At 39.3% G+C, this 13,392-nt stretch overlaps 1 protein-coding gene across 5 annotated transcripts in view; it reads right to left on the bottom strand.

The window, feature by feature from the left end:
* LOC111239405 (ubiquitin carboxyl-terminal hydrolase 2-like) overlaps positions 1-13,392 on the bottom strand; it is a 41,953-nt gene that overhangs the window by 11,326 nt on the left and 17,235 nt on the right. For 2 of the 5 annotated variants that reach the window (XM_022769282.1, XM_022769281.1), the window contains exon 1: positions 6,752-7,241. The exons of the other annotated variants lie outside the window; for them this stretch is intronic. In XM_022769282.1, coding sequence (XP_022625003.1) covers positions 6,752-6,907 — 156 coding nt within the window. In that variant the 5' untranslated portion in view covers positions 6,908-7,241. Of the gene's footprint in view, positions 1-6,751; positions 7,242-13,392 lie in introns of those variants that run through there. 5 annotated transcript variants of the gene reach the window in all.

Genomic DNA, 13,392 nt, shown 5'->3' on the forward strand with positions numbered 1-13,392 from the left:
ATTCATTAAGACAAAAGGTAAAAGGAGATTTTGAGTTTGTGAAACTATTTTAGTCTCATCTGATCAAAAAACACCCACAAAGCTCCTGAGTTTTTATTCTCCAAAAATTAATTTTAATTGTTGCATATTCAGCCATGAATATTTAATGTTACAGAGAAATATCAAAGTTTTCAGGAGCTTTAAACAAAACACTAAAAGTTTCAAAAGTTCTTCCATAAACTGATTCTGTAACACTGAAAAAAAAACTAACTGAACTTGAACTCTTGACAGCAAAAGCAGCCGCCTGCGACAATCAAATCACCTCAGTGTTAAGTACCACCATAATGTTATTTTAACTAAGCATGACCATTCACACACCACCACCAATACTCTTAAGCTTTTCCGTGTAGCTGAGAACTTAGACCCCATGACTGCAGTATCACATGCTCCTGGGACACATTCCCACCTTTTTTCTCGCCTGTCAGAACCCGACCACTTTCCCACTGTCTACATTACCAAACCAAATACCTACAGGATCACTTCTGCACCACTGGATACCTCACATGTATCAGTGAGGGATGAAACTGCAACCTCTAATCCAAACATCGAACTTGTAAGATTTTTGTTTGACTGTTGTAACCATGGTGATTCTGTTAGTCCGGATATATTGAGTCAAGGTAACCAACAGCAGAACAGAGCAGGGAGGCACTGGTTGATTAAAAGGACTCATTTCATAATTTAACAGTATAACATGGTGTAATAATTAACTACCTCACTACTTTACATAACACAGTCATAAATCATCATCAGAAAATCACTAGATGCAAGAAAAGGACTTTTTTAGAGGAAGAGATGAAAGGACGGGAGAAATACAGAGAGGAGAAACCAACAGTCACATGAGGGAACATACATTCACTGTTTCCACTTGTCCCATGTGAGCAGACGGATACATACTGTACACAAAGAGGCAGCCCAGGGGGATCACTTTGTATAAATGCTCCATTCATAAATGTCAGAGGAAGCTCAGGCAGCTAGTGAGCTACTTTTGAAACTCTACTCCTTCGAGGCTAAAAAGCATCGCGCACAGAGAGGCCACGTTAAAAAGCATTCCAGCGGAGAGGTTCAACTGCTTCCCTTAAAGCCGGGAATTAGACACAGAGGAAATGTCTCTTTGGCTTGTGCCCAGCTCGGTGGAAGTAAAATCTGTCCGTCCACTGTGTTCAGTTAATTCAAAGATGTAGGACTCCTGGCCTGAGGGATGGAGGGGGTGCTGCTGCTAGAGCAGAGGAAATGGGTCAACGCAAGGTGAGAAGAAATAATCCCTGACTCTGACTCTGCTTTCTGGGTCGACTTAAGAGGAAAAACAGAGGATAACAACAAACTAGAATAAGAGAAACAAAGATTTAAATTCTGCAATTTCTCTCCTTGGACAAATCTTCATGTCACCACTCGATGAACTTTGGTCCACAGCGGGGGAGATTAAACTGTCTAACACGCACTCTGTGTTTACGTCAAGCATAATCTAAGGAATCCGGTGTAACAAATGCCAGACATGCTTTCATTTACTGTCGCACATCAGCTGATATCGATCAACGGCGACAAGAAGGACAAGCGCAACTAACTGAAGGGTGTTCAAGACGACATTCAGAGGAAATGACTGTGGGAATAATGAACTGATGGTTAAAGGCAACACCGATCGAGCCTGAATCCTTTTCTAAAAAACTACACTGGCTGGTGAAATTAAATGTACAGTGAATTTTGAGATGCGACGGCTGCTTCGGCCAGAAGACAAGAACACGTCTTCTTCCTGTTTGAGCTGAAGTGAACATTAGACCTGACCTTTCAAAGACAGAATACCTCCAACAACCTGCAGCACTGCACACACCTGTTGCTGCAGTTTAGTAATCTAAACCTTGTAGAGATGATGTGAGAAAATAACAAGCTCATAGTACAAATGATACGGCCAAATGAAATCCCAGAGGGAAGCTGATGGCAAACTACTAATGAGCGCACAGGAGGCATCTGAAAATCTGCTTTTATGTTTAACTACTCTTCATAATAGTTTAGTGAAAAAAAGAAATTACAGTATTTTTTACATCTATATACTTGCTGTATATAGATGTAAAAAAGCTCTTGATATTTTTGCATTAGACATTGACATTAGAAGTGGACAGATAAGGACAAAATCATCAATCATGGTGCATGTAATCTTAAACCACAATATCTGCTGTGTATATAGTAAAAAAATTTACAAACAACTAGCTAATAATGTCTCAGTCTATTATGTAACAGTGGTGCAAACATCACGCAGAGATATTAAAGGGATAGTCTGGCAAGATGCCTGATGGTTGACAGACACTCAGTTGCTAATTTATTAGGTACATCTGGCTAAATCTAATGCGGTTAGGCATTAGGTTAAATCCTCCTACATGAAGGTTATAATGTTTTTATAAAATTTTTATTGTTTTAAGGATCTAACTGTGTGATCATTTTGGAGGATGGAGTCTGTGGTGCATTTTAAAGTCAGGTGTTTCTGTTATTTAACCTATCCTGATTGATATAAAATGGAAGAGTGTATTTCCATATCACCTCAATGACATCATTAAATTACCAGAATAACAATGATTACCTCAAGAAGTTGAAGTATCATTTAGTCACCCCACCACAGGACACATAACCCTCCAACGAAACGACGAGTAATAATTAACACAATATTCATGCATACCACTGGGAGCGCAAAATGCTAAATCAAAATCAATGTGGATGACTAATGTCTAATTGCAGTATTGGCAATGCTGTAATAACAAGCTGCCCAACACCAAAGCAACAACAAGTGCCACTTCCCCCCCTCTGCTCTGCCTGCGTCTCTGGGGCTGTAAACTAAACTTCACACTACCAGCAGCAGGATGCCTGGGTCCACCTGGCAGTGCCGAATGCCAACTGCTGATTGGCTAGCAGAGCAGCGTGAGAGAGAGAGCTGCAGAACAGTCTGTTCTGACCTGTCTCTGTGTTTGGCAGACCATCATAAACAATCTCACTCCCTCTCCCTCTCCCTCTCTCCGACTTTCCTCTTTAGCTACCATCAAGTTTCTCCCATGCGAGAAAAAAAAGTGACATGTTTGCTTACACACACACTAGTTTGTGTGTGAGTGAAAACTGATATTTATTCCTCCTGTCTATGAAGCACAGAGGGATGAAATCAGTCACCAGAGCTTGTTGAGCCAGTGTCCGGTGACGTGGAGGCACAGTTCATCATCACTCTCACACACACTTACATGCAAACAAGTAAACAGTGAGATCCTCTTACTGAGAAGAATGGTTATCTTTCTGAGAAATACAAATAAATATAGCCTACGATCCTATGAACTGGCGCCTTGGTTGCATTTCATTACATCAAAGACTGAGAGAAATCAGTTTTCACACACTGCCTTCACCCATCAGGGGTCTCATGCTAAAACCCAACGTTGTTTACATAACAGCTAGAGAGCATGTGGCCATAAGGCAATGCACTGGCTTGTTTTATAACAGCCCTGTTCATCTTCACACATCTCCACTGGGAGGTATTTCTCTGCCAAGAAAAAAATGTACGCTCAGTGGTAGAAAAGTTACTACTACAAGCTAACAGGCTTGTGTTTACATTATACTGAAGCCTGGGCCCCTAGACCTGTTCACTACATACTACAGTGGATGATCACGCCATAGGCTTCGATACGCACACTGACGAGAGCTGAACACAGTGCCTACACCTCAGAATTTTATAATATAGAAATACCACACGATATCTGAACGATCTGCAGCCAGGTTTTTCCCACCGAGGTGGAAAACCAATATGATATACGCAGACTATGAAATGAACCCTCACTAAACAACACATGCTGATCATATCTATCTTTAGCTGAAAAATCAATGAGGATAACATCACATCTGTGAGAAGAATCGCTTGGTTATAACAATATATCACACATAGGATAGATTGCATGAGTAAATAAGTTAAATTTAACCAATACTAACGACTTTGAACACTTTACCTAATCCTCAAAACATGAAACAACACTGAAAATCAGTCGGGGCAAATATTTCAAAGAAAAATGTAATTATTTAGGTTATAAATGTTTTTGTTTATCTGCCACTGGTAGGACAAACAAATACAGATTAACTTGTTGATTATTTTTTAGATCCCAAACAGACATCTCATCATTATATAAACATACCTTGTTATGTTTTGGTAACATTTGGTAGAACAAGTTAATTATTTCAAGCCAAATGTAATCATGAAAAATTGTGTTAGAAGTATAGAAGTAGAATACATTCACATTCACAAAATATTCATATTAATATTGTATTATTAATTTGATATAGCACAGCCTTTCAACTAAATTAACAGCTAAAAACCCAAAGATATTCAAATACAGCGAACCCTTGAACTGAAAGAGCTGTAACCAATTTTAATCAATGATTAATTGAATATCACAATTGTTGGGAGATTCATTTCATATTTGTATTTATCAACTAGGCTTGGGTGATATCCAAAATGTAATACCTCGATGCAGTCCAGCCCAAATATCGCGATATACAATATTATTGTGGGGGTTATATATACAGTATATTAGGTTTCAGGTATAGGCAACTGCCACTAAACAGCAGTTCAAAGTTTTATTTGTCAGATGACAAGGTACAATATAAAGTGAGTAACTGTCCAAAACTGTAAAACAAAAGAAAAAAACATTTTTAATATGAAAATATCTCATATGGCAGGAAGTATCGCAATATTTGATATTAACAAATATCAGCCCAAGCCTGTTATCAACCAAAAGATCAATTTATAAATTGTTTCAGAATTAATTTTGATACAATAACGAGCTATCGTAGAGGACAAGTTAGAAAGTAGACAGTAGAAAGTAGAAAGCAACCTTTAACCTTCCAACTATGTGTGCTGGTGAGCTGAGCCTGGTGTTCTCTCATAACTAATGACTCTTGCACAAATTCACACAAACACAAATACAAACACAAACACACACACACACACACACACACACACAGAGCATATTTCTTTGGCATGTATGTGGTGGGCTGCAGAGAGATGATGAGCAAGAGCGGGCGGACAAGGACAGGACAGGAGGAGCAGGTGGATGATGACAACAAAACAGAACGCGTGCCAAGCTTCCAGGCCTGGCCGGCACTAAAGTGTATTCTAATGTGATTTCTCATTACATAACAGAATCTGGCACACAGCAGCTTGGGAACACACATATACAAAACACACATAAAAAATGACAGCGGCAGCAAGGCAATAACAAAAGTCATTCCTCTTCTCCCACTCATATCAGGACAAATATACAGCTGACAAGTCGGCTTTTAAATCTCACTTTACCCGACCATATGTATGTAATTTTAACTTCCATTTATCTACACAACGTATGACAGTTTTAAGGCAAAGAATACATATCAGAATTTAACTGAGTGCACAGTCAATATACATCAGTTTGCTGCAATGAGTCATTTACTAGATATAGGAAAATCACTTACAAACACTTCTGGTTTCATTTATGCAGTGAATGTCACAGATCACAGAAATCGTTCCAGTGTGGGAGGACTTATCAACATAAAACCTACAGTAAAATCTGTCTCCCTTTACTTTTTGGCAACTAGTCCACTTGTATTTTTACAAGTTTTAATGTCCTGTATTTATCTAACATTTAAAGAGGCTTTTCCACCCTGACAGAAAGAAAGTGCAGGGGAAATCATCCTCTACCTTTAACCTCTGGAGATACCTGAACTAGAAAAACTGTCTAATGTAAAACACTTTACATGAACAGAAAAGAGCAAAAGCAACTTCCAGTTAAAAGTAATGCCATAATTTATTTGTCTGAATGCCATAATGGCTTAAAAGCCAACTGTGTTCTGTACATTATGTACTCAGATCTACATGTATCTATATATGAGGCTGTGACTATATGGAAACAGCCAGATGCAACATACACATCATAGATGGCCCAGTGCATAAAGAAAGCCCTATCAGAATGGGTTATTTCATTATTTTTTTCCATTATAGGCCCACAGTGGGATACATAAGAGCAGTGTAGTAAGAGCAGCTGTAAAGTATGTGGGGGATTAAACGGTGGTTATATAACCAGTGACCTGCCAGTGCAGGCCTACTGATCCTGGCACAGCGGAGTACAGCGGCTTAAGAGAGCGGCTTACCTCTGCAAATGACTCACTTCAACGTTAAACTGACATCATCTTTCAAAAAATACATAACACTGTCATAAAGATAAACATCTGTGTCCTCTTTATAATGACAAAGAGCCTCATTTCTGCCTGCAAGGGGCCATAACTCTCCCACAAGATTTGTAAACCATTGCTCCAATACACAGACACAAACATTTCAAACAGTATGAAGTAATGACCTTTTATTAAATTCAGTATAATAAAGCAGGAAAGCAGTACTTCATACATGCTTTATTCTTACTGTACGCTCACACTGCGTGCTACGACCCACCGCGGAGTATTTTGGTGACATCAGATAATGGATACCACACACGCACCAGTTTCTGTGTTACTGAATAACTGCTGCTTGGTATATTATATATGCATCGCTTCATTAGTACCAGCCATTCACAAAGCGTCGTGCGAGTGTCGCAGGTCTGACAATCAAAAAGTAAGAACAGAAAAATAAAGATTAAATTGCCTGATTTTTTGAATGGAGTTTGGCTTTACGTTCTCTTCGCAGCAGAGAGATCAGGGATTATAGCGGGCACTATCTCTTTCTTACCTTGGCTTGGTTTATCAGGAGCCCTACGAAAGTTGACACCAGCACCGACCCAGACATGCTGCCTTTTCTCCGCATCTCCTGCTTCAGAAACGGGAAAGCGGCGGCCGGCGGCTCCTCAGGTACGGTCACCGTGTAGGACTGTCGCATGCTCGGCATGCTGGCGGAGGGTTGAAGCCGACTACCGGTGCGAGTTATTCAGACGAGGGAAGGTTTTCTGAGCACTCTTGCTCTTTGGTTGTTGAGCCGTTTTCTGTTGCGGGAATTAGACGTTTCGGTCCGGTTCTGAAAGGCTCTTTGCCTGTTGTCATTCATTCATTCATATAACGGTACCAACCTCACAAATCACGCCGAATAGAAGACCTGTGGCTTTCCCTTTAAATGACTCTATGGAGAAAGATAAACGCAGGTAAAACGGATAGAAACGACAGAGGAGAAACCGACTACTGTAGCAGTATACGCAGATGTTGGCAACGCGCACGTAGAGTCCATAGAGTAGATCTGTAAATGAGAATAAATGTATACCGTGCTCCCATTCCGTTTTACAGGACTAGAGCTCCGCCCTTTTTGGCTCGGGTAAAAGTCAGCCCTCGACAAACGTCAGCGACCGCCCCCAGCCGTGCTGCCTACGTCAGAGCTCATCCTTCTCCACGCTGCTGTAACAATCTGAAGGACTAAAGCTGTGGTACAACTCATCTCCATAATTATAATGACACAAAACTCACCTATATCGTCCTGGCCTTGAGTTATATGCCACGATATATTGTATTAGATGCTCTGTAACAGCATTAATGGCTATATGAAAGACACGCTGCGGAATAAATGTGACAGTAGGGGAGTGTGTGTTTACTACAATCTGACCCGGAGGTTCTATATTTAGGATCTTTGGTCCTAAAAGGGTCTTTAATGAGGTTCCGGTGATTCAACAGCAACACAAAGAATTGGAGTTAAGTAGTACTTTCACTATGTCACAATAAAAGGGTAAAAAGACTGTTGCTTTGTCAACGCTTGTCAGTAAATGAACAACAGAGATCATCCATGAAAGGTCTCTATTAAAACATCAAATTGGGTTTTTAAGTAGTGGCCTATTAATTCTTTTAGATACAGATTCCAAATAGATTTAAAGCCAGTTTTGTTTTGTTTTTGCACTTGACTTACTTAAGAAAACAGGATATGTTGTTGTTACCTTGACAACAGAGACAAGAAAAGCATGTAGTAACTAATGCTAAGTAAATCTTTCATGTCAATTTCACACTTCACAAAAGGCTACACAAAAAAGTGTCTTATTAAATCTTATTAAAGATCTTATTAAACACATTTTTATTTCTATCTTTTTTATCTTAAACTTGGCCACAGCTTGAACACAACATTGGCATATTATAATATTTTAAGTTAATATGAGAAACTTGTTAGCATTCAGCTGCTTAGTTACACATCCAACAAATGCATTCTTTAGAATCATGTTTCCGGCTATCATTCACCCTTTTAGCTTTGTTTTGGTCTCTTCTAACTCCTGATGGATGCTCCACGGTTGGTTGCTAACTTTAGGAAAACAAAACAACTTAAAAGACACCAAGATGACACTTTCACATACACAAAGTCGATGATCTGTTGTTAAAAATATTGACTAGAGCAGCTTTAAGGCTGAGTATCCAAGTATTTTTAATGGTTTACTCAGAAATAGTAATAACGAATAATAAGGAATAGTTGAAGAAACTTAAATTACTTCCAGCATTAATCAAAATAACAGACACCTAAACCCTAAGATTCATCATCGAGGGAGTCAGCAGTAACTTGTTGACTGGGTTCACCTCTCAGGGTTTCTATAAATACATTTTGTTGATTGCTAGAGCTGGAAGCAAAATTTTGGTAAATATGCAGGTGTTGCATCAGTGTTTGTCAATTCCATGAGCACAGTCTGGTGATATACAAAAGAGTGATTAAATCTGACTGAACCAGAAGGACTTGGAAATGTGCTGTTACGTCAGTTTTGAGTAAATGAGGGTGATATTTCCACAGCTTGGACGGCCCAGAATAGACCAGCTGTTTGTCGTGAGAAAGAATTGTTGAGGAAATATTAGGTGTAGGAGGATATAGTACCACTGGTGGTTACACAAGGCTGTTGACTATAAGCACCTGATGGCTCTTTGAGGGTGTGATGACAGATGGTCTGAACCTAGACATTTTTTAACAGAATATGCAGCTTATAGTAAGCCATCAATTTACCTGAAGGCCTAAAACTATTACCACCAAACTAATCAATAACAAAGACAACACAATGTGCTATAGTTCACTTCACACTTACAGAGAGTCAACGAAATACCAAACAGGAAAAAAAACAGTGTGTCAGCTCTGCTATCTATTCAGCTACTGACCATGTCAACTCAACGCGCATTTCCCAACTTGTCTTGAGAGAGAGGGAATTATAATTCACACTGTGCTGATTTTAGCTCAACTGACGTCTGGAGTGACAAGCATGTCCCCAGCAATAATCTCATGACCCACGCTCAAGCGTTGTGTGTACACAACAAATAGCCAAGAAGCACATTCCATCACCCGGCCCAACATGAGTGGCTGTCTGAACGTCTAAATCCTCGAGGTGGAAAAAAACTACAACCTGAGAAGGGGCACAGAGTCAATGTTTGTGTTCTGATATCTGATGCAAAGAGCTGAGCAGTCTGGTATAAAAATGGGACAAAAGCAGTCTCTGAGCAATGTTATCTAGGAGAAGTCAGAGTACAATTATCAAGGGATAGCTGTTCTATTCCCTAAGCTAAATTAGGCACATTAGGCTGACAATCTATTCATTCAAGTGTTTAAATTTAACCTGGGTAAAACATATTGCTTTGGAGGCCGATGAAAACAATTCATTGTCGCTGATGGCAGACCTAGGCACTTTATTATACATTCCTACAAGGTACATAGCATTCTTTAACTTGCTAGCACTGATGTTATTGCTGAAATCACCTCATCCGAAGTATGAGAGAGAGTTCAGTAGAGTATGTGGGAGAGCTCCAGAACAGGATGAGACGTTCTGTGTCACTGTTCTAGAACAGGATGAAGTCTTCTGTGTAGTCACAGTAGAACTGGATATCTGATAAAAGTCTCAAATTGGCTGCAAAATCATTACGCTAGCAAAACCGATCAAGCTGTTAGCATGTCCAACTGACCTTTTTTGTCAATTAGACTAGGTGCTGATCTGCTCATAATTAGGGAGTCTGGGTCTAAATCAGGGATTCTGTGACATAATTGAGACAGCCGTGCAACACCAGAAAACAAACCCAGACATTCTCAGCCTAACCTGTATAAAAATACTGATAGAGCAACATGAACAAAAATCATATAACCATAAAGCTGTGGTAGGCAGGTTTTTTTTTTCCATAATCACCTTTCAGCATATTGTAATTCAAGTGGTCTGAGAGCAAACTAGACGCCTGCAACTCTGTTTTCAGCCTTTAGACAATCTAGCCCCAGATGGGACGAGAGAGAGCCTTCCTATTGGTTCAGATGGACGTGTGTGGATATCAGTGATGCGTTTCAGAGATGGAGAGAACTTGCTGTACGTTTTCTGGACAGGTAACATACTGCTAACTTAATTGTCCTGTATGTGTTGTAATGGTTGGGTTTGTAGGTAGATTTACCATGTTGCTATGTTGAATGTTGCTAATAGTTTAGCCTTCTGGTATCCATTCTAGATTCCTGCCTACCCCTGTTTTAATAGATTTTTTAAAACTACTTTTATTATTGTTTGTCTTGTTTCAATCTAGGGGATACTTATACTCTACATTTTGGAAGACAGTTCCTATGATTTGAGGAATGTAAACAGGACGTATAATGTTATGTAGTCAGTTAGTTAGCTGTGGGCTACAAGTTATGTTTTTTTAGTCTATATTTGTTTACATTTAGGCAAGCTGGCACCATTAAAAGTTAGACACTACTGGATTACTCTGATACTGAAGAAAACATGAAAATGTGATGATTCTGAAGTTGTAAACAGCGTCTTTCTGTCGTATGATTATTTGTGATTGACATCACAGATAGGTGTAAGAAGCGTAAGTCACACTGAATTTAAAAATATGTGTCATGTCTGTGTGTTCAGATTGAGGTGTGAGTCAAGAGAAGATTTTTGGTGTAAATTGCGTCAATCGGGCGCCACTGCTGCTGCTCCAGCTGCTGACTGTATTGATAAGTAGGCCAAATCATAAAAATAACTGATTCCCATTGTTTTTAGAACAGCAGCTCACACCTGTGCCTTTAACCTTACACGGTATCTCTGCCTCACACACACTGAGAAAAATAATTATAACTCAAGGTGCACTTTCCATCTTTTCATGAATTTTCAACAATACACAATATATGATGTATAATACATGTAATGTAGGTAGGTAATGAGAACTGATCTCCATGACAACTGACTAAATTCCCTTTCATGATGAAGGCTCTTGAACTAAGACTACTATCAAGTCAAACTATTATTTATTAGTCAAGAATGAACTTAAACACTCCATATTTACGTCATGGCTGGGACCAAAGACAACAACATCTAGGTGTGATTGGGCTTCATCTGCAGCAAGACAATCATTATATCAGAGTGTGGGAATGAAGGGAAACTGACCCACAAAGCAAAGCTCTTGATTTATTCATTTATAGACTCCATCAACCCTCAGCCATAATAATGAGCTTTGGGTGGTGACCAAAAGTGGCCAAGATAAGAATCCTAAGCTGTTGGCTAGACTCACTGTGCATAAGTGGTTGAAGATTTATGCAATATGAGAGAAACCTGGTGCACTGATGCACTGAATGAACAAGTGAAGAATCTTTTTGAGGTGGTTTTGGTGCCTGATAATAAGGTCTACCAAGCACAAATGACTAGCTAGTACATGATGATTTCTCTAGACTTTCAAAAGAAGCAGAGAAATTAAAAAAGAACATCTGGGCTGCTGCACACCCTGCTGTCACCCTGACCCTGACCTAGATAAGCAGCTAGAAAATAGTTGGAGGCACAGATAGATACCGTATAACTGACTTCAAAGCACTACTATTGCTCTATGTGTAAAAAGATTTGAAAGTATACCACTATCAATACACATATTGATACTGATGCACCCATAGAATGGTACAGTACTGGGCCAACAGACACCAGCTTCAGTGTAATGTTAAAATAGCTGTCCTGATAGACCACACACCACACACTGACCCTAAAACCCTTGCAGCCAAGAAGACCCATAATAACAGCTTACAGCTACTAAAGCACTGGCCCTTATTTGCCAAATAACAAAGTAAAGCTCCAACTCGTACACACTGTATTTTTTTTTATCAAATCATAAGCTGCCTGACCAAGGTGGCAAATTGAGAGTCAGACAGTCTAAAAATATTGTTGACTCAACAAAAGGTCTAGACACAAAGACTGAACAGAATACATTCTGGCACAATCAAGACAGTTTTCACTCAGGCATGCCAACCTTCGCTGGATGTTTGTTAGCAGGAGCCAAAAATGTGAGTGAGAGGTTGTCATTGTCTTTAAATTTGAGGTGAGGTAACACTGTACCTTGTTTGGACAGGAATAAACAGAGTTTGACTTGAGTCTGAGGCCAGATACTGATAGTGATTTGTGGCGACCATGATTTTCACACAGGTTGTAAACAAGCCAGCAGGAACATATGAAAAAGAGTGAACCTATAATGTTGCTAATAATATGTCACTGCACAGAAACAGTGGGAGTGCACACAACTACAGCAAGTATGCTAGGACAAAGTTTGGGTAATAATTGCTCAGTTATCTTCCAATTAAGACTTACTACACTGAATTTTTTTTTACATGTATTATCACCTGACTGCTTGTGTTTCTTGCACTGTTGGACTTATTTTCAGCAGTAATGAGATCTTAGCAATTATTTTATTGAGTACAATGTTATCAAAACTAATAGAAACACCAGCCAGAGCTAAAAAAAATATTGTAATAAACCATAGTTTTCTTTAAAGCTTGGTTAATAAATCATAGGTTTACACCCTAAGTGACCCAGTTTATGACAATACTAAAGACTGCTAGCTAGCCAGCTCACAAGCTAATTCACCAAATATGTGAAAGGCTTGTACATTGACATCTGCCTTGTGTCTTGTCAGTCTATTGGCTGTGAGCCAGACAAAATGCAAGACACCACTATGACCAACCAGCTCCCAAAAGTCAGTGAACAAGATGTACATAATTTATTGTATAAAGTGATATTTCCATGCCTTCTTTGATTATAAAGCATGTCTAGGTTCTATATTAATACTGTGACAGCATCAAAACGCTCATTTACGGAGAAATGCACACAGCCTGTATTCAGAAAAGAGCCGTCAGGACTTCTGTAACTTTGTGATGTCACAATGAAACAGACATCACCCTCAGCCAAACCCGGCCGACCCACCATCCATCCTTTTTTTATGGTTTTAACTTTATTAACAACAAAACACCAAGTAGTCATACTGAGCTAGCAAGCTACAAGGTAGAAAAATGTTGAGGAATCGCTGCACAATCATTGGGTGTCAAGAAACCAAATAATCATTGCACAAGATAGTAATATTAGAGATTAACGGCTAAAGCTAATTTTTCCCGACATGACAGGGCATCAGAAGAAAGCCTCAGAGAGCAACACAATACGC

This window comes from Seriola dumerili, unplaced genomic scaffold (genome assembly GCF_002260705.1).
Source record: "Seriola dumerili isolate Sdu_G_001 unplaced genomic scaffold, Sdu_1.0 BDQW01002628.1, whole genome shotgun sequence".
NCBI classification, from domain to species: Eukaryota; Metazoa; Chordata; class Actinopteri; order Carangiformes; family Carangidae; genus Seriola; species Seriola dumerili.